At 37.9% G+C, this 23,491-nt stretch overlaps 1 protein-coding gene across 1 annotated transcript; it reads right to left on the bottom strand.

The window, feature by feature from the left end:
• Nucleotides 1-137: 137 nt before the first annotated feature.
• LOC139137481 (mitochondrial 2-oxoglutarate/malate carrier protein-like) lies at nucleotides 138-22,985 on the bottom strand. The gene is made up of 10 exons (XM_070705616.1): nucleotides 22,853-22,985; nucleotides 15,094-15,155; nucleotides 11,586-11,676; nucleotides 9,609-9,692; nucleotides 6,924-6,967; nucleotides 5,767-5,845; nucleotides 4,745-4,835; nucleotides 4,021-4,111; nucleotides 3,175-3,326; nucleotides 138-2,330 (listed from the first exon to the last, which is right to left on the bottom strand). The coding sequence occupies exons 1-10, from the start codon at nucleotides 22,930-22,932 to the stop codon at nucleotides 2,163-2,165; spliced, it is 942 nt and encodes a 313-aa protein (XP_070561717.1). The 5' UTR covers nucleotides 22,933-22,985; the 3' UTR covers nucleotides 138-2,162.
• Nucleotides 22,986-23,491: the final 506 nt, after the last annotated feature.

The raw sequence follows: 23,491 nt of genomic DNA, 5'->3' as shown, positions 1-23,491 counted from the left end.
GATTGTTTCAAATTCAAGTTCCTAACATAATTTGTATCAATGATGAAAGCTTATCAAAATGTAAGCTCTTGAAAACACTCAACAGCCCTTCATAATCACCACCATTCCCAACAAAGTAAGACACCCACAACAACATCTGAACATCACAAAATTCTGTTTTAATATTCATTCTGTCGTTAGTCACAATGAATCAACAATCTACATATTTTATTGCTGTATTCCATGAAGCATTTTGCCGAGACACTTCTCCTATTCAAAATTCCAAACTTTTTTCAGTCACATTCAATATCACATAACTAGGACATTCTATACTGTACACAGGGAATTTGGGTGAATAAATTATCTTGAATGCCAGACTTCCTACAAAAAATCACAAGCTTGTGATTTAAACTTAAAAATTCCAGTCTGCTGAGAGATCCACTAGACTGAAACATTCCGTCGCATGAGGGCGCTTCAGCAGAATCTTTCAGTCCAATGGATCAATTGGTTGTAACCTTATAATAAATCTTCCAGGTTTTTCTTCCATGGTAATTTTGGTAAAAATACAGCTTCTAATTCTACTCCAAAATACCAAGTTGAAATGCTTGGTGTAAAGTAGTCATCAGAGCCTGTAAGTGTAATAACACCATTTGTCAACACCGATTATGTAACACCACACATTCTATAGACTGAGAAACAGTCGTTTGAGGGCAGTCTCTATGCTGGTAAGTGGGAAGTGTACAGAGCGCCCTCAAATGACAGATTTTTCAGTCTACATAATCTGCTGAGACCAATATTTTTTTATTTCAGAATACTTTGTTCTTGCTTTATAGAACAAAAAAAAATATTCTTCAAAGTTACAGCTATCGTGTCTTTTATTTGCAACATGAGGGCAGATGTGAGTCAGTGTTTCATCAAAGCTGCATAAATATGTGACCGTGTGATTCAAAAGAGTCACATGACCATTTTTCACTGGGTACACTGTATAACGCCAATTGGTCACTGAAAGTATACAGATATCTGCTGATATCCCTTGCACGGTAGTGGAATTATGCAAACCTACATTTAAATTGTCCCCACACCACAGTCCCTCCACAAGTATTGTTTAGTGGTAATACAATGAAGTTTAAATTTCTAATGAAAGAGCCCTTCTGACAGATGTCACCATGCCCAGTTGAACCCTCCACTACCTTGATTGCACGAAATATTCTGTGCCACATTGAATAACAATATGAGTGAGCACCTGTAGATTCTAGTGAGATCCTGTATGAGTTCACAATGTTTGATACAGAAATTTTCCAATACAATGGTGGTCAAGGAGTTCATATGTTGACAAGTTATCTGTGTGAAAACTTCCTTCATGTCTCTGAGTGAACATGGCCAGGTCTTATTAACAGCAGAATAACAATCAGTGAAAAAGGCAATTCATTTCATCCATTCATTGTTTTAGATCACTCCCTAAATAATTGTGACAAAGTGGAGTGATTCCGGTAACTGTAGCATCCTGGATGAAACACTGATGAGTTGGCAAACTGTCAGACACATGAATGCAAATCCATGTGGAGAAAAACTCAGAATCTGAGGTCAAATGCCAAAGGTCAAGCACCAAAGGTCAAAGGGGAAAACGTATTACACATGAAGCAATATTCATGTACTGAACTAACAAACAAAGGTTTACCACAGAGCATTAGTTTATGAAGACACATCACAGAATCTGTGAACTTGAATTTGGAGTGAACCAAATATGTAACTTACAACACTCCAAGTAATAAATCTCCAAATCACAAACAAATCGTTGAAACGCGGTACAATAAATTTCTCAGTCCTAAATAATACATATATTTCAAGGAATTTGGTCATGCAAATTTTTGTAGGTCAGAAAGAAGGAACCCTGTAATATTTTGTAATGACAGGCGAGCTGTAAAAAATATGTAATATTTCTAAAGATTCATCTCGACTGAAACTGCACATCACCAAAACAAATGCCACATTTCTAATAATGTATGTTTGGAGAATCTGTCTTTGACCTACATCGGTGCCGTTGTGGCAACTACATTTCTGTAAATACTGTCTCCACGGTAACCAACTTCACCATCACCACAAACACCCATCCACTGTACGATCCCTTCACTTCCGCTGTTCTAACAACTACCTTGTTTTTTTCTTCAAGCCACAGTAGGGTTTCACACGTCGTCTGACCAGTTCAAGAATCGACGCCTGTAGAAGGCGTTCATCTGTTCTAGGAAGATGAATGTAAGAACTGTGTGTGGTCCAAGTCTCATGTAGTATGGAGTGAAACCTTTCCATAGACTGAAAAAGCCTTCAGCTCTAATCGTCTTCCCCAGCACATCCTGCGGAAGGAAAATGGTCATTATCAGACAACATCATATAAGATAGATGACAAAATGTCTATGGTTCGAATCTACCACAAACAACTAACCAGTGTTTTGAAATAGTAAGAATATATTATCTGATGATTATATTATCGATACTATCGATAAGAATATTTTTCTGGCAAAACAAAGACGACTTTTGCAACTGAATGAGATGCCATGTTAAGTGCTGTCACTGTCTCTGTGAAGTTACAGGTTTCCCTTCTAAAAGACACGTAAATATTTCTTTACCATCCCTCCTAAGAGTTCATCCTATTTGTTATATTGCTGTGAAAACTTTCAAATCAGAACGACCTGCCTATATGACCTGACCTGCTGGTCACCTTTGACCTTTGCACCCTATGTGACGACTCACAACAAATGTAAATCACACAGCATTACGTGTACTGATAGTGGTTAGCAATGAACTGTTGGCAATGGGGGAATTGGTCATACTGTCTACATTGAGGAGTTACCAAAACAGGTGTAACTATCATCTAGCAGTACACAAAGAAATCAACTCTGCGAAAGTTCAAAAATTGTCTTGAAGGAGGTCAGACCTGCACAAACAATGTTTGCAAAAGGTGCATTCCGGACAGTAAGCATGTATGTCTGTGGAGGTGTGGTGTTGTTATGACTACATGTTACCTATTTCCAAACAATGTTTTAACGTTCGCAGAGTTCAATTCTTTGTTATTGACTGTTATTACTGCCTGAACGATCATTGCACATGAAAGTGTTGTCAACGCCTCAAAATTTAAACAGTATGTCTATTTCCAGTATTGACAACAGTTCAATGCAAACCACTGTATGGAATACTCACAAAAGCTCCCCTGTATTCCGGTACACCATTGATGGTTTTCATGTTCTGTATTCTGGTCTTGGCGATGTCCACTGGCATGGAGGCCGCTGTGGTGACCAGACCACTGATCATACTAGCCACAAAATGACACATTATGTTGTCTCTGAAGTAAGCTGAAATAAATTGGATAGAAGAAGTCAAAAGGATTCCTCGGTGATGTTATAAAGGTTACAACATTTGGACGCTGTGATGGTAGTCTTCAAGCAATTCACTTGTATTTACCAAGGATGACAGTATTTTCACCTTGAACTTTAAGATTTCAACTTTACTTTTGCCAAAACGCTACGTAAAGACTTTAAACCACTTTCTTTCAAAATTAAGAATTAAAGTCAGGTGTCAGCTTGAAAAATTTGTTACAAGGGAACAAATTACCCAATATTTATCAACACTCCAAATCCAAACTGGCTGCGATCCAAATGTTGACTCTATGGGAAATTGAAGATTCAATTTTCACAAACTAACCAGCCATTGAAAAACCTTTTTACTCTATGAACTTCAAAATGAGACACCACAAGTGGTAGACCAAAACAGTATTGTAAGTTTAGAGTCTGAATATCTGTCCCCGCGGTGCATTCTACATAAAGTTACATCCTGTAACGCGGAAGTGCAAAGAGAGGTACTCATACCATTAGTACAACCCATCTACTTTCTAGACAGGAATCAACCAATTTATCAAAACACAAGGAATATGAAAAGCAATAGCAGTGCAACCATTGTGCAAGTGTTGGCCTGTGATAGTTTGAGGGAGTGCTAATGATAAAGATTGTGAACATTTGCAAAATTCAAAATCTCTGTAACAATACTTACATGTAGATAGAAGCATCTGCTTAGCCTGTGAATATGATGCAAGCTGGGCTGCATTAACAACCATAGCCCTGGCAACCGTTGGCGTGGCACCCTGTCAAATTAACAAAGAGAAACATGCATTTTGAGATATTACACATGAGACAGCAAGTTATGAGGTGTCAAAGGTGGAACTATCAAAGAAGCTTTTTATAGTTGACAGACAGATACACACAGAAACAAACACACATATATACATACATGGGTACAAAGTCTATCTGTTTGTATACAGACAGACAAAACCGTACATACAAGGATGTAGTTTATCTATATATAGGCATACTTAAAGATATATATATATATATATATATATATATATATATATATATATATATATATATATATATATATATATATATATATATATATATATGTACATACAATACACACATACACACACAATTTTTAAATATATACATTTATACAATGCACACACACACACACAGAATTCCAGTAACATAGAGGTACACACAAAAATGCTGTCTGCTCCCATGCAATCTGACGCAAACCTCCTTAGCTATATGTTATATCTATTTGAAAAAGTAAAAATACTCGCACTGAAAATTTCAGAACTACAAAGTTTAAAATATTTTCAGTCAAAAAGCTTTTTCGTACTTAATTACAGCCTGCATTAATTCTACTACATGCGTTTATACAATACTGTTTTTGCCGTATGCAATCAACTCACCCTCCAGCAGGTTAAAATTCCCTCTTCCTTTATTATTCTATACAGAGCATCAAAGACATTCTTGTAAGCTCTCCTCTGTTCAGGAGGTAGTCTGAAATATGAGACAATATAGAATGGATTGTGTGAGATCTATGTTCTGATATGGACAGTATCTTTCTGGTCATCGGCATCAGTACGAAAATGATAATTACCAAATTTACCAAAACACAATCCTGATAGTTTAGAAGCAATCCTTCTGGTGGTTACTTTGTAAATGGGAACAGAACAAAAGCACTTCATCTCAGTCTCAGATCCTATGAAGTTGATATCACAAATCTGTGGCACAGGGCTGTAATAGACTGACAGATCCGTCCCTTGAGGGCGCTCTCTACACTCCTGTAAGAGGGAGCATAAAGCGCCCTCAAGTGATGGATCTATCAGTCTAAGGGCTGTGACAGTACTGTGATGCCAGTGTGTGAACAGGGCCTGAATTTTATGCTTGTATCTCTTTGTGCCAGTATCTGTACCTGTACTATTAATGGCTGGAGACAGCCCTGTGCTCACCGACATGTGACAAGGTCTGAAATTTTTGTGTGTCTTTCACTGGTCTCGCCCAGCCATGACATAAAATGTATCTGAAATGTGCACTTGTACACACACACAGAACATCAGCATAAATCACAATCTTGTTCTTTCTGTACATATGGTACATGTACCTTGCAGGCAATACATACTCAATTTCTTTACAAACAATGAAGCCTGACATTGGTGTAAAATACGGTCGTGAGCCCTTCACAAATTTACATTCCTCTTTCAAGAGTAATTAAACAAGCCTTGTAGCAATGACTGATCCTAGCCTGTTACAAGGCATTTTTTTTAATGCACAGGTGGATTTGCAGCCCAATATCTCTTTGCTATACACCACTATCTTCTCTGGATTTCAAATGCTTCTAACTTCTTTAACTAATGATACTCACAAAATATTAATCTTTATTTCAGCTATAAAAAGTGCTCAAATCGTAGTTTAATGGGATTTTTCTCACCTGCCATCAGCGGTCATTCTGATCAGTGAAATTTCAGCCGGAGTTCCAACCATGGCAGCTATACCACCAGATGCCATACCTACATGTAAACAACACCAGTAAGTCCATCAGATGTGTGATTTTCATCGGCATAAAGCACAATATTCATACCCTTTAACATTTCATGCTCAATGTTTTTATTCATATCCTAAATGCATTTGGCAGTGTTTACTTTTCAAAAGCCCTTTCACCCCCCTCCCCCCTTTCTGTGTACACATAGTTTCACCTGCCTTTTTGAATGCAATGGGATGTACCAAAGCCTGCAGATTAACGGGTTAAGATCTCGCAAGCTTGGTAATAATGCTGCATGAACTTTGATACATAGGGAGTGAGGCTAGTGAAAGAAGTTTATCAACAATGATTTTTGGCAAGACCAGGAGTACTGGTTCTATGGTACGCCATAGTACAATGCAGCATTATCTTAGGAGGCATGTTATTATTTATTCACCACTGGATCCTACAGTGGGTTTCAATTGGGTGCCACAACTCTGTGTGTGAGAAAGTTCTAGATAAAAAAACATCTTCTGACTTTCAGTTGTAATTGTTACTAAAAATTGCTACATTGTAGATTAAGTGCAATCAAGTGTAGAGCTATCGGTCCAGACAGAGCTAACACCATGCTGGTTTACTGTAACTAATCAATAAGTTGGTGACTTTGAAATGTGTGGTGGTAACCAAGCTAAATCTTTTATGTTGTATTTACAGCGTGTCTGTCTCTCACACACTGAGTTGTGGCACCGAATTGAAACCCACTGTAAGACAATCATTGATTACTACCATGAAGAGGCAGCGAACCAATCTTCTTCAAGTTTTCTCAGTACAGTTTGCACAAGGTATTGCACTGTTGTACGAGAAACCCTATAGTACATTATTTCAGTGTTTTTTGTAATTCTTCATGTTTCTTTATCAAAGATTGGTGTCCATTAACGAAAGACATAAAAGCTCACACATTTCTTGATTTTTTTTTAGAAATAAAATTGAACTTTTTCATACCTTCTTCCATCAACAGATCATACAAATACATAAACAATTGAACTGTACAGGAGAGCAGTATTGTAAAGGTTGATTGTGATGTTTTGAGCAAATACGGGGTTTATAGATGGAAGATCAAAACATACCTAGAAGTGCTTTCGTGATGAACCTGGGAGGTGTTCCATCCTCACTGGCAGGAAAAAAAAACACAATCCAAGAATTGAGACATCATGTAATGTAACCGGAATATTTTTGCATGCGGGATATTTTCGCGACTTTTGCAAGCACAATCAAAACGCGAACATTTCCCACACGCGAAGCTCTCTTATCAACTTATTAATATTCATGACATCATCCAAGATGGCCACTGCTGCATCGTCACTCGATCGTGCACTACACACATTCACACAGATGACCATTCAATCGTTTTGACTTGCATTCAAAAATAAACATACAAACACAATCTTCAGTTGTTTTTTTTTATCCTGTTGATAAAACTAAATATTACGAAATACAAAGTAAATATCAGTATCAATAAAAAGTAAAAAGCAAACAAGAAGAGTTGCATTGCTGTGTTTGATACACATGCGCATGATACAGCCACAGCGTATTCATCTTTGACCATTCGAGAGCCATAATGTCATAATAAAGCTATATTCAGAGTTCGCGTTTACGCAAAAATCGTGCGTATTTACGCATTGAAATTGACTCTCTACGCATTTTTTTCTTCGTTATGCGTTTTCTATACGCAAAGGATAACACCGAAAGCACTCCCCACGACTGAGCTTAGGCGACAATCAGACGAAATTTGTTGCAACACATTTCTGTCAATCACTCATTTTGTGTGGAAAGTTTCGGATTCTCTGGGCGTTGTCTGAAAAATCGGCATCGTAGTCCACAGTTATCACGTTAGGCACGTTATCATGTCAGCTGTGCCTATGAATTACGTTGCTAATTTTCAGGCGAGCGATAGTTTCTGAAAGTGAGTGATTGACAGAAATGTTGCGACAAATTATATAAATGCCAACCGTGCACGATCATCGCGTCTCGCTGTTCCCGAATTTTGATCAAGCACACATGCAGCATGGCGTTGAAGCAAACAAATCTGTTTTCTTTCAAATTTGCTCTACGAGTCCGTGAAAAAAAAAAAAATTAATCAGTAGAGCTCGTCGGAATCCTAATAAATTTTGAACACTGCAGAAGTGTCTGGATGATAACTGGTCGTTCAGGCACCAAGTCGTTTCGGCTCAAGTCGTTTCAGCCTCTCAATTTCCAGCCCCAAGTCACTTCGGCACCGCAACCCAAGACGTTTCAGCATCTGTATTTCGATTTTTTTCAAACCATTTAGTAATTGACTGATCCGTCATATTCGTAAGCGTGACCTTTGCATTCTGACCAGTACTTTATGTGCATTTTGTGTGAATTTTGCCGTGCTGTTTCGTCACCGCTTTCAAACTTTTGCCGTGTCGGCGGCTATTGATATCGATAAACTTGTGTCACAGATTTGAAAATGATATGAAGTTTTTTCTTACGGTCTCTTCCCATGTTCTCACAAAGATTAAAGCATGTACGTGAATGTTAGTTGACACTATACTTTTTAGTACTTTGATTTGTAACATTACGCTCCAGCACTAGTTCCCACAGGTAGCCTTCAGCGGTGCCGAAACGTCTTGGGTTGCGGTGCCGAAACGACTTGGGGCCTGATATTGGAAGGCCGAAACGTCTTGGGCCGAAACGACTTGGTGCCGAAACGTCCACAAACCGTCTGGATAAGCTGCCATAACTCTAACTTTTGGGTTGCCCGATGTGTTTTGACGGTCGCATGTATACCCTTCGCTGTTACGTTTCAACATTGTTCAAGTTGTTCGTTAAACTGTTTTCATTAAAATAATGTTACATCGTACAATCCGAATATGTAGTGTAGGTTTATTCAACGGCACATTGTATTTTGCAGTCAGTTTTTTCATCAATCGAGTGCGGAAGTGAAATTACGCACTCAAATCCAGCCATTACGCAATTTTAGCAGACTAATGCGTATGCCGTACGCGAGGAGAAAAAAGTCACCACGAACACTGATATTGTTTATATACAATATTCTTGTCCAAGACAATAAGTTTGCATCAAATATAAACAGCTCAAAATTTACTGGCTATAATGTCAAAGGAAGAAAATGATTTGTCTTGAATTTCAATTGTTTTTTGGCATAAAGTTATACCACATATGACCTTGATATTCAATTAGATGCCAAACGACATTGACTCTTCGATGGAAGCATTGGCATTGTTATGAAGTACCTATCTACTGAAAAACTAAATGACCTGATTATATGACATATCCCCGTTGCTTGGCTCATAGGCTTGCATGTCCTCGTTGATAAGAGCTCATTTCTCATGACGCCATAGTCACATCATTAGTATGCAAAAATAAATATTGTTTGCAATTGCTGACAGGTCTTTTGGAAACAACTCTAACAGGAATTGTGAGAAATTTGTAATTTGTCACAATAAAGTTCTGATTGAAAATTTAGCAAATAAGCATCTGATCACAGGATGCAGTATAAAGACAGGAGAACTGAGTCAAAATTTATCTGAAATTCTGGGCTGCAGCAGCAAATAGCATGCATGACATTACTACATTCTTGCTTCTACTGTCTTTGATTTTATAACAAACTTACAGTTGTAATCAGTACCACAGATGTACGAAGTAGGGTAGCTACAATCTAAGACACCCAGCACAGCACAGATCATCCTGTGACACATCTAGGAACAGTGCAGACATTACCAAACACGCCTTACACACAACCACAACAGAAAATGATGACATTTCCTTACCCCTTGGCCATATCAAAGAGCATTGTATACACACCAAGTCTGGTAGTTGTGTACGTCGCCTGACGTAGAAGACCAGCCGATAAACTGATCAAGAGAGAGACAGATAGACTGTTAGTAAATTCTCCGGTGAATGTAACCTGCGTTCAAGGCGCCACAGATGCAACTTTTGAGACTTATTTTTTCATTATTTTAAATAGAATAAAGTAGTTAATTGTTCTTCACCCTAAAGTACCCTGAGAGACACAGTATAAGCTACGCGAACAAAATATGCAATGTTATTCCTGTTAAATCACTTCTTGTCTGGATTACAATTCAATTATCGCTGAAAATGATCTGATATAAAATATCAATATTTTGATAAAAGTAGCAAGAAAAACCTAGAAAATTCACTATTCTGTTACCGTAAGAAAGAACTCAATTTGACCTTAAAACGTCACTATCAAGTAGACTTGAAAAATTCTGCCCTTTTCAGTTTGACCATAGACAGTGGCGCATCTTCCACTCAACCACTGTCATGTCCCACTGTCTATGGTTCGACTAACTTGATGTAAAGAGCGCCATCTAGTGGTGATTTTCGGCCAGGATTTAAATCGCAAATTGAATGAGCAGTGACCTCAAGAGTAAGCAACGTGTCTTTCAATGACATGTTTAGGAGGTGACATTTTTGTTTTGCCGACGGTATTTTTATCTCAAATTTACAAAGTTCAATGATGCCTGAAACAGACAAAGGCGGATTTCCAGTGTTTCATCTAGATGGGGATGGGGGATTCCCCCTCTGTTGACATGTTGGCACCCCTTAGTAATTTGTCAAGGGGAGACCAGCCCCCTTTGAAATGGTGCCAGTCACACTTTAGAGTTACCGGATTTCAACTTTGTGTTGAATCTTATGTCATATTTTTATGTTACAATTGTAACACACCTAATCAAAGAGTTACAGGAGAACAGCTGTGTTTGAAAAGTTCATGATAAATTGTTAACTAATAAATGGTATATAGTTGAGTGTTTGTTAGTACGTTGTATTACACAACATGGTGTCTTAGCAGCCTGCTGGGACATATCGATAACCTCTATGACCCATTCACCCAAAGGTGACCTTACTGTAGCATTCTGCAAGGAGGTACAACCATTTATTGCAAGCGTACACTTTAGTCTGCTGGCACAAGTGTCACTTGAGGTGTCTGGGCAGTCTGTTTATAGCTACTTTTGATGATTAATTTCACCAGCCGAGCAGCAAGAGCTCAGAACACGTGCCAATGTGTCGGCACTCCTAGCCTTGCAGCAAGAGCTCAGAACTTGTGCCAATGTGCCCCCACTGCTCACCTATGCTAAAGTCAATCACATTTTTGCCCCCGCACACCTTAGTATATGAAATGTGAAAACTGACTATGCCCACTGGGCTGAGCATTACTGGCAATAAAATGACCCACAAGACTGTCAATTGTCCCCTACATTAGGACAATAAAACTTATTGCTAGATACTTTGAAAATGCTTCTAAAGCGCCTTCACAAACATTGAAACAATGTCATTATTGTTTCTTGAAATATTCTAACAAGTTGATGTATCCTGGCAAATGTGCAGCGGCTCAGAAGGTGATATCTAATTGGTAGATTGTCATTATTTATTGCAACTTAAGGAGTTAGAAACTTGGGTTATTCTCTACCTGATTGGCTGTTTTGAAATAATTCAATAAAAACAATGTTTCAGCCAACCAATCAGCTAAAAGTTTCCAAGACGTTGCACATTTGCTATTCACTTTTCTTCGAAAGAATCTTTACTGGACAAAAATCACCAACTTTTGGAACACATCCTTGCAATAGGAGTAAAATAATGTGAGAAATCTTATACACAGTGAGCCTGTGAAAGATTTCCTTTAGACAGAAATTTTCAGACAGTGAGACGATATGAAATTTTCAGACAGTGAGACGGTATGAAAATTACAGGATGGATCAATAAATACGAATAAACATTTTACTCACCCTGTGTAGATTCCAAATATACCTTCATTTCTGAGGATGCTTACTAACGCATGTCCACTTGTTTTGTATTGTCTTGCTCCGCCGCCCTCACCTGTGAGTCAAAGATAGTTCACATGGTTCTGTAAAACATCGTGTATTGGCGACAAAGAGAGACACACATACACAAGGGGGTAAGCTTGCTGGGTGGACGGAGGATGCCAGGGAGGGAAGAGAGGTTTTGAAAATTTAACACATTTTAGCTTGAGGACTGGGAAAGACAATTTCTTTGTATGTGATGACCAACACGGCCATGGAGATACAAGCTATGATGATAAATTGAGTACCAGACTTTCCACAAGGCCTTAAAAAGTAAAGGAAACTTGACATTAAACATCACAAGTTACCTCCGTCTACAGACCCTAGAAAACTTTCCTTTTTTAGGGTCTAAGTTCAGTCTGACAGAAGTGTAGAGATTTGCAATACCTGAAAACACAATCAACATTCAAGACAAGACGTCACAGCTCAGTAATTTACAGGAGGTGAAACATCCCTGAAATGTAGCCGGCAAAATTTAATAAAAATCGCGGCTAAAAACAGACATGATGGTTCACTTGATTCGCTGAACTCTGGCTATAGTCAACATTGAATGAGTGAACAAGAATGTGCCTGAAGGATAGTTTGGTTGGACACTCAAATTTTGATGATACCCTTTTCTGGCCTGCAGCTTTGTGAACTCATTTTTAAACTTGTGATTTAAAAAAAAGTTTTCACTGTTTTGTTGTAGCTAAAATCAAAAACTTACACCTGTCCTTTTAGTTAAAACAGGGTATTGCGGGCATTTTGATTTTCAAGTACCTCCTAATATGTGATTTTGATTCATGAATATGAAAGAGAATGGGTTAAAGTTTCCTTGAGGAAAGCTTTGAACAAAACTCTACAAATTTCAGCTTTTAAGTGCATATTACCTTAACCCGTTCACCCCCAATTCCCCCTGAACAAGTCCACACTGACCATTGAGAACAATTGAGCTGGATCAAACTATGGTGGGGAAAGGGTTGGGATACTACACTAGAAAAAAATAGCGTCAATGACACTGTAGCTCCCATCCTGGACTATTTAGTGTTTGTTCTCTGGTCAGATATTTGAACATGTGTGAAAGGGATAAAGTGCATGAAGTGAAAATACTTAAATGTAATGTACTGGAGACAGTGAAATATGTTTAATGTATTTGTCCAGAATATAAATGGAAAAAATACAGAATTAGAAATACTGAATACTGTGATACAACCATTAACTCAACAAGTCATTGACAATGACATAGTCCCCACTTGTAATAGGAGTATTAGTCTTGATGGGGCAGGAAATGTGGTCATTAAGAAGTATCACTGGAGTGTATATGTTGAGATCTATGGGCACATAGGTCTATGTCGTTGTTCCCAATTTGAAACACATGAGGCATGTCTAAGTTATGGTTCTAAATCGGGAAAAAGATCAGACCTCTAGCAGTATTGGCCAGCCAAGAAATACATATGCGCATAATAAATAGGTACAAGATGTGACATCTTGAGGTCTAATATCCTATCAAAATTGGAGGGTATAGAACTTGTGGTTACTGAGATATGCATATATATGTATAATCAAGGTCAAAGGTCATCGAGGTCAAATGACATTTTGAAAAAAAATTATATTGCTAATTAATCCCTATATGCCAAAAAATCAGACCTCTAGCTCTATTGGCTCGCTCAAAATTAGATATGTGCATAATTAATGAGGTACAATATGCGGCGTCATAAGTTGTCCAATCATACGATACGTGAAGGGTGTAGCACTTGTGGTTACTGAGTTATGGACAAATATGTATATTTGAGGTCAAAGGTCGCCGAGGTCACGTGACATTTTGTCAAAAAAATTGTATTGCTAAGTTATCACTATGTACCAAAAATCAGACATTAGCTCTATTGGCTCGCTCAAAATTAGATATGCACATAATTAATGAGGTACAATATGTGGCGTCATAAGGTGTCCCATCATACCATATATGAAGGGTGGTAGCACTTGTGGTTACTGAGTTGTGGACAAATATGTATATTTGAGGTCAAAGGTCACCGAGGTCACGTGACATTTTGTCAAAAAAATTGTATTGCTAAGTTATCCCTATATACCAAAAATCAGACCTCTAGCTCTATTGGCTCGCTCAAATTAGATATGTGCATAATTAATGAGGTACAATATGTGGCGTCATAAGGTGTCCCATCATACCATATATGAAGGGTGATAGCACTTGTGGTTACTGAGTTATGGACAAATATGTATATTTGAGGTCAAAGGTCATCGAGGTCACATGACATTTTGTCAAAATATCCGAGATATCTGCGTGAACGGATGGACTCACGGATGGATGAACAGACGGACATGACCCAATCTATAAGCCCACTGGACTTCATCCGTGGGGACTAAAAATTGTGTCACTGCATCCTTTTTGGAATATGAATACATTGAGAAACTGAATTTTTATTTTTCGTGGCCTTATACATGGGAGTCTATGGAGATCTGCCTTATACATGGGAGTCTATGGGCGTGTAAACTAAAAATATGCAAATTTCACCACGATTTGCCCAAATGTGGGAAAGGTCACTCCAATGCACTTCCATACCAAGTTTCGAATCAATCGGACTTGTGGTTTCAGAGAAGAAGATTTTTTGACCAAAAATGGGAGAAAATTACAAAAAAATTCATGAAAAATAGCAAGTCCAAGATACTGACCCAAGATGTGCACAATCATTTCAGGTCAGCCTAAAGTACTTACATGCTAATTTTTCATGTAATCTGCTCAGTGGTTATTGAGTTTTTCAATTTTGACTGTTTTTACATTTTTTCACTTAATTTGCAAAATCTCATCTACAGCCCATCTATCCATGTACACACCAAATATCAAGATGAAATGTGCAGCGGTTTTGGAGTTTTTGATGTTGACGGACAGACATACAGACATACAGACATACATACATACAGACAGCTCCCTAGCCTATAAGAATAGCTTCCATTGCCATATATACTATGGCTATGGGAGCTAAAAAACATATACAGGAACTTCTAGGACTTCTAACTTTGTTTCTCCACTGGACTGACACACTGACAAACTTGCATTGCAGTTAGATTGGTTGTCACTGTACTACCTCAAAGTTCATTGAGAAACTAAACCCTGCTGATCGAAGTTTCCTCCGTGGAAGTCAAACTTTGCCATTTTGTTAAAAATTTGGCTGCTGATGTGCAGCGTGCTCAGAAGGTTATATCTGATTGGTCAATGGTCACTATTCACAACAACTTAGGGAGTCTATTTTTATTATTCAATTATAATGGGAAGATTCAGCCCAAATTTGGTAGTGAAATTGTTAAACCATTCAAGTTTGTGTGAATTTAGGATGGCATACAGGCAAATGGAATACGATGCTGAAACTGCTTCGGGAAAAAACAGTACGGTTAATTTCATGTTCAATCGAGTCGAAAATCTCTGATATTAAACACTTACCGCTCAACTGCATACGGTTCTTGACAAGATCCAACGGCTGTACAAACAATGTCGCTAAACATCTACACATTAAAAAAAGATAAAAAAAAGGAGGACAACAGTCAATTAACATAATTTTCAAAATCACATTATGAAATACAGTTGATATTCTATGCTACATCTAAACATTTAATAAACTGTTAGAAAAATTCCATGAATGAAAAACACCAACAAATTGTTCTATATTTGATGTAGTTGCTATTTAAAAGGCTAATTTACCATTTGAAACAATACTATGGTTAGTGCCAACTTCAAATTATCACCCCCTCCCCCCCACTCCAAACCATTTCTCTGTATGTTACAGACCCTACATACTGGGTTGAATTCCATCGAGTTCTATGGAGGGTGTGACGTTTGATATAATGTACACAAACCGGTATGTTTGCAAGGTTTATTCTTTGTAGTTCCACAGACTTCAGGGAGAACAATAACAAAATGTGCTTGCTTTACAGAACGAAAGTAATAAAATCTTTTAAAAGTTTAAGCCATTGTGTCTTTAACAGAGGGATGTTTAGAAAAGGTTTCTACAATTAAACTATTGCTTTTAATACAGTGCATATGTGTTCCTTGACCAGTATCAAAAACAGAAATACAGTGTTTGAAATTTTATTGTTATTTTGTTTTTTATTCTTGGGTTGAAATTGGCCATTTCACATTTAGTAATCTATAATCTATAATCTATGAGGAATTTTCAACATGGCCAGACGTCCACAGATTTGCATTTGTGATGAATATTACACACATTTGCCATTTGCACCAAGAACAGACGTGAATCTGACTGCGCTGGCATTGAATTAAAGGTCAGATGGGCAGATGTTCTGAAAAGCATCATGAGACATGGAAACAAAGCACAGCCGGCGTTCGTATGCTAAATCACAATGAAGTGTTGTTGCACAATACCGGATCCTAAACAATCCCTTACCAGCAAATGAGGAAGGTGTAATGCATACACTGGCATGTGCAGCTTGCACAGTGCCAGCATTTGGGGACTACGACAGCACCCCATGGGTGTATTTTTGACCCAGAAAGCTGACCAGGGTTTATTTTGAACCTGAGACAGCCGGTCAGTGGATCAATGCTGTGGCCAATCGTGAAATGAAAGGGTCAGACAAGATGGACACATGTAGGGACTGTTTACCAGCTGACTAGCAGGGTACCGCCAGACATTCTGCTTGGGGGTAAAAATAACATAATATTTGGTGGTATGTGTGACTTCAACACGTGTGTATCTTGACAATATAAATAGTCTATTGAAGTATACCTTACATGTAACTCTTTGAGACAATTTCAGGACTTTTCAGGACTGATATTTGAATTCAAAATGGCCACCACGCTAATGTGAACTCTATGGAGAAAAATAAAATTTTTGATTTTAAGAAAAACTAAGACATTGGAACTTTTTCCTCCAATAGCTTTAAGATGAGCCCCAACATGCAATAGACCATGAAAGCACTGGAAAAATTTGAGTGTTGAAATATTCTGTCCGCAAGGCACATTGTTGCCTTAGTTCAACTACATCTATTAACATCATTTGAGAAGTTGTACAGCAGATGAAATGATGGGAATTCTGATGATGACACATCCTTTACTCAAGTGATGAGTGACTACATTCCTGACTTTGACTTTTTAAACAGTGATTCGGTGGTTTCACTGAATTTCAGTTTCATTTTGTCACTTTGCACCATCTTGGCGTATGCAGATCACTGGCCAGATGCCCTAACCCATTCCGGACATCTGTATGTCAGTGGTACAAAATGGACAGTCCTACCATACATTGTCCTTACTGATTGTTTTACGGACTTGGTACCATTTCTCGTTACCTTAAATGACTATGACCACTGGATAAATGTTGTTTTCATACAGAGTTAGTTACATATTAAATTGGCACGGACTTTACACATTGCCTGAGTACACAAATGTTGTACACACCATTGTTTGCGAAGGGTGACCCATTAAAAGTACAGTTATCAAAGGTGAAGGTCCTTTCGCACTGATGCGCTCATAATCATCCCTGTGTCCCTGGGTTTGATCATTACCATACAATCACTGTTTGTGACATTTAGAAGGCCACTGACTCTACCATAGAGGGATGGAAACACTGATTCAGGAGTATTATATTTGACAAGATTGTATTACCATTCGGAAAGTGACTTGTATGCTGGAAAAGAACCTTGACACAATAAAAGCTATTAGACAATTTGATTTTTTTATCATCCAGAAACATGCCCCAGTGTTTAATTGCTACAGAGGGTCATTAGCCGTACTTTTGATAATATTTTTTGTATTTTTGTTCTGGAAAACAATTACATGGTCTTATTACTCACTGACAGTATAGCAAAATACAAAGTATGCAACGCAATGCAATACATTGCATTCAGAATGTGATGTCATTGTTGACAAATCAATTCTTGTCTGGACTAAAATTCAGTTGTACATTAACACATGACACTGCATACACATACAGGCTGTGTTGACAAAGGTGAACACTTAAATGCATTTTGACATCATTCTTTGCATAGAACAAGACTGTGTTTTCCAAATGGAAAAAAAATACTTGAAAATACAACAAAAGTTACGATTAATGGAACTTTAATACACGGCAAATGCTGTACTTCAAGACTGGTAAAGTGCAGCATCTCGGTAGATTGAAGCTTATTGGTTGGTGGAGTATCACTGACATAAATGATTGTTTCCAAAACAACCAATTGGCTACAAGCTTCCAACCTTCCAATTGTACCGGTACATTGGCCCATTTTATTTGACAGCCAAGTATCACACATGGTAAACACTGTTGAGGTTTAATGGATAATTTTCAAAGGTACTTTATTAGGTAGAATACACGTGTATTCATGCCTTCAAAATATGATGAAATTCTTCAGTATTTTTCAATTTTGTAACCAGCCTTGGCCAGCTACCCTTGGCTAACCTAGTGTCCCAAATATTCATACCATTAAATATCATGGGCCTACAATTGTGTCAAAAAATCATAGTGATAAAGGAAATTTCCATAATACAGCTGTTTATACAGTACACTTTACATATTTTACAAATAAATAACAGACATGAAGCTAGCAAACATAGCTGATAAAAGGCTAAAAATAAAACAATTTATTTGCTTTCTGTAAAAAAACATGGCTCTGAAAAATTAAATCAGGTCATTTTGGCAATGTATTTTCAATTTTTGTTTCTTTGCTTGATGTGATCCAAATGAAACAGAAAAAAATCATGGTAAATTTCACACCTTGTTTTTTGGTATTGTAGACAAGTTTGAAGTTAGGTACAAAATATTATATGTGGACTTACAGAAACACACATTATCATTTTTTTGGTCTAATCAGGTGATCCCTATATGACGTGTGTCAATATGAAATTCTGTGCTTTATGTACCTTAGGATATCTAATGTGCGCACTAACAACTGCTAGTTCTCTTTACATAACCTATATACCCTGTAGACAGCAAGTTATGTGACAAAAATTTAAAATTATCAAAATTTTGGGGTGATTAAATATTTTGCACAATTATGAAAGCGAGAAATTTCCAATATGGCTCACATAAATTTAGTGCAGTGTATCCTTGAGCTCAAATATTTGCTGAACTTTTTGTCAGATTATGAATCTAATGAAATTTCTTTGAGACAGCCCTACCCATGGTACAACCCTGGAGCAAGAGACCCTCCAGTCTACTTATCTAACAGTTGTAAAATTTCCTAATGTCTGCAGTCAGTTGCTTAGACACATGCTCTATTGTACTGGGACAGAAATAGCGGCGTTAACACTCTACCATCACCCTACAGGGCAGACCTTGCTGGCTGCACGAGTCATCACTACCGGTTCAAAATATTGCTGGTATCACATTCCACATGCAGAATCACAAGGGGACAAGCTGGTAGTCTCTAGGTATCGTTTGTTTAAGTAACATATTATTGGAAGGGATTGTGAAAATTTATACGTTTTGCCATTTTGTAGCGATATATTTACTTGCCCTATTTATTATTAACTTTGATATCAATGTTGATCAGTCACTTTTTGATTAAAATGTCAATTTTACACCATATGTGAAAAACCAAACATTTTACAAATGGCAGTTATATTCCGCATGACAAAATATCCATACCAATAAACAAAACATGCTGGACCAACAGTTCTGTGTTTGATTCAAGTTTCATCCAATCATTTGGACAATGTAACCAGTGCATACCCTGATCAAAGTCATCAAATCCATATGAATTTCATTACTTGTCTTTTGATATCAAGACATTTTGAAGAATCACAAGCCCATGAGTACTACTGGCATGAAGTGCAACAGGACTGTGGAGTACAACGGATGATTTTTAAACAATACAACATCATCAACTGCCATATCTCATAATAGCTTACTCCCATTTACACAAATTTTCCCTAGTCTCCCAGAAAACATTTTTTAAGCTTGTCAAGAGACAGATGAAAGCGATCAGTTCATTGGCCATGGCATTTGCTTCAGATTTCAATATATCTAAAAGGACAAGGTGATGCTTTACAAAAACACTTATTTTATGAACTTTGCGCCAAGGTCACCAAGACAATAACCTTTCCTTTGTACCATACCGCTCTGCTGACCTTTCAACCCAGTGACTGACATTCGTCCTGATGTGGCCTAATTTCTTTCAATGACGTCAAACCATACGATTGATAGCTGGCAATATCCATAGTTTACAACTGATGCTTATCGCATGTGCCCTTTAAGCAGGTGCAATAAAACGCCTTTTCCATTAGTGTGACTGTGTCCATGGTAAATTTCCATCATACCATGAGAGTACTTATGCTAATTTAACAGTATAATGTCATGAATTCAGATAGTGATGCAATGCACTTTGCATAATGACTACATTTATTCAGGAATTAAACATAAGATGCCCTTTTGTGACCAAAGGTTGTTTTCTCTTGGCAGGAGTGAGATGTGACTACAATGTAACGGGAAATGGCAGAGACATATGTTCCTTTACGCTTGTCTGTAAAGTATAATATTAGTTGTTATAGAGTATTATTTCATAAAATCTGAATCAGAAAAGGCACTTCGCTTGGGCTACTTAGTATGAGCGGCGCAGCAGACTTGAACATCAAGAATGCAGGGGAATAATTTTATGCTTGTGTCCATTTAATCACAGTCCCTCTACCCAAGGACAGAGGTTTATCAATTTTCAGTTAATGTAGACTGCACATAGATCTTAAGCCAACAGATATTCTGCGTGTATGTTGCTTGTATAGACTCTTTTTGGAGATGGGTGGAGTAAATGAACTTTCAACCATCTTGTTTTTGTGAAAATCATAACTCCAATTTTTCCTCTTGGAATTACAAAGTGATGGCAGCCATTTTTGAATTTGAAGTATCGATAAATTAACATAATTTTTTTCTCTAGAAAAAAAAATTTGCATGGTGACCCCTTGACTTATTATTCTTATTTGAAAGAGGATGGTTTACAGCTTAGTTGAGGAAAGTTTGATCATAAGTTTAATTCTTTCAGTTTTGATGCATGTACTACATTAGGTCAGACGACCTCTTATTCCTTTACTTGACCTTTTATTGCTGCCATGACGAAGGCCAGAGATCATACCAATAAATATACCTGTATAGATGTGCATGTAACTCTGAAGATCTGTGTAGTCTCTGCAATATTATAATTATGCATACATACTACTGAAATTATACTATCTGAACTAGGATAATATTAGCTACCTGCAATTTTTGTTTGAAGTTCTGCTTTTCAGATATGTGTTCCCTGATTGGTTGTCACAAAAAGTACCAGAATTCTGACAAGACTTTGTACAAATCACGTTTTCAATTTAGTCGTAAAGTTACTATGTTTACGATATTATTCGTATACGGGCACATGAAAACAACCAATACTGTGTATTTGTGGGCAGTCATGTGGTTCAGCTTGACCAATGAAAACAAAATGGACAGGGCATGGAAATATAATGGTGTTTAATGGGTGTGTTTGCTTGGACTGTGGTACCAAACACAAAGGCCAATCACTATTTCTGAGTACAGCTTAACATTATCAGTGTTCAGGTCATGACACATGTCAATGTATTATGGACCAATAAATCATATTAAGGAAAATGTGTATATGGAAGATTATTACAAAAGAAAGTAAAATTTCACTTTCATAATTTATGCACCATATTGGAAAATTGACACTTTTTGTCCAAACTTTGATCCCATGGTGACAATTTATGTAAATGATGAGATAACATCACTTTCAAATGAGTGAAAAATCTTAATTTCCAGACCAAGTGCTGTTGTGCAAGTAGAGTGTTTGATTGCTGTTGATATCAGTGTTGACTACTAGTATTATAAACCCTTCACCCCTTATTCCCGGTAAACAGCTCCACAATCACCGTTGAAAGCGGCTTCTGGTCGCTTTGACCCCTGACTGTTTCAACTCCAGTCACCCCTGGTCACCTGGACCCTTTCACTGTAGTCTCTTTGACCCCCTCATACCTTTCCTTTGGTATCACAGAGGCAAGCCAGTAGTATTATCTCGTAGGCATGTTGCCAATTTTGTTCTATGCTCATAATACTGTGCTTGACAGGGCTTTAGTGGAAGCGAGTAATGTCAGATTTGATAGCACCATCACCACACTGTATTGGCTAGTCCCCATTGCCACAGAGATGCACTGATTAAGTGTTGGGTACATGGCCATTCGTTGCCATGCAAGTATTGGCGGTAGGCTGTGGTGCATGTATTTTACAGATTCTTGTCGTTTTGAAGCAAGCAGATTTTTCACATTCCTATTCCTACCAACCAAATTGAATGGTGTTGAAAGGGCAGTCATTTTAACAAGAAAAATGTGACAAGGTCCAAGTGACCACAACCAGCAACAAGAGGGTGTGGATCACTTGGGTTGAAAGTGCATAGGGGTCAAGTGACCTGTTCCCTCTGAGATAACAATGATTTGATCAAAACAACCGTGGTTATACCGGTAATAAAACTTAGTGATGGAACAGTTGTGTTGGGAATTAACATCATCGTGCTATAAGATTCACTTTCGCGTTGCAAAATCAATCTTTCAATATGAATGATGGAAACAGATTTTCTCTGTCCACATCACTTTGCATTTGCCTCTTGCCTAAGCTTGCACATACTTATCAACATAATTAATGGTATAGTAAAACTACAAACTCCTCCAAAATATTAACTTGCGTGGCATGTGAACAACCAAAAATAAACATCACTCCTAAAAGCGTAACTTCGGGCTCGCAAAGGTATAGGAGATGGGTGATACGTCAGAGGGCAAGACGACCTTTACGTGACGGCTCTCATTGAGGTGCATACATCGGTCAATGCCCCACGTCACCGCTTGCTTTCTCGGCAAGACCATGCAATACATAACCGCTTATATCGGTTGGCAGACGCTGGTCACTTTTCCTCTCAAGGTCAGATTTTTGGACGGCATAGTTTGTGAAAGTTTGAGGACAATAAAGACGTTTGGAAATTTAGATAAACGTGGTTGGCATGGCAATCACATCAGAAACTCTAAGTCTCCGATCTCTCTCCGTTTCTGCACGCCTCCTTTATTTATGACATCGCTCGGCAGCTCAACCAACGTGACCTCGGCAGTACGTTGAGCTCGGACAAGCTAGTGTGTACACCGTGGCTCGTGTTGTTGTCCTCCGTCCCGATATAAAAGACTGCGTAAATCTTTGGAATTACACTTGACAATTAGGTAGCTTACTTACCCTGCAGATCCTCCGAAAAAGAATTTAATGCCGTTTGGTATCGGAGGAGGCTGGTGGTTTGAGTTGCTGTTGGACGCCATGATTTTCGACGGCGATGCACGATAGCGGTCGGTGTAACGACCGTTGGTGGCGCTGTCATGGGGATGGCCAGAGAAAGTCCTCCTGGTCTCATCATTTATTTGCCACTTTGTTGGAATAAATCCTCATCTCATTGTATGATGATGAGCAAAACTGATGATTCAACGAAGTTAAAGAAGTTATGTAAGACTTGAAGGGGAAGGATGCATCCTGAATGCATACATATGATGATATGATTTTATCAATATTTTCCTTTCTCTTCTTTCTAGTGAAATGGCTAATTTTTTCACACAAGTTGCTTTGTAATTTTGTTCGTAGTCATGTTACCACATATTAAGTCAGGTGACGCTGCTGTCTCGTTTTCAATAGTTTATTTTTTCGGTAGAAGCTATTTCGGGCGCTACAAACTTGGCGAAGTTAACACACCGTACGATACAAGGTGTCCGATAACTGCGATAGCAGTCTGATTACTATGGAAGACCGGTCACGACATGCGACATGCGAGGTTTTTTTCAAACTGCGCGACATGCGAGTTCTTAAACTGCGACATGCGAGTTGCAA

Source organism: Ptychodera flava, chromosome 7 (assembly GCF_041260155.1).
Source record: "Ptychodera flava strain L36383 chromosome 7, AS_Pfla_20210202, whole genome shotgun sequence".
In the NCBI taxonomy this organism is placed as follows: domain Eukaryota; kingdom Metazoa; phylum Hemichordata; class Enteropneusta; family Ptychoderidae; genus Ptychodera; species Ptychodera flava.
The sequence above is the reverse complement of the archived record's forward strand: the minus strand, read 5'-3'. Positions and strand labels throughout refer to the sequence as shown.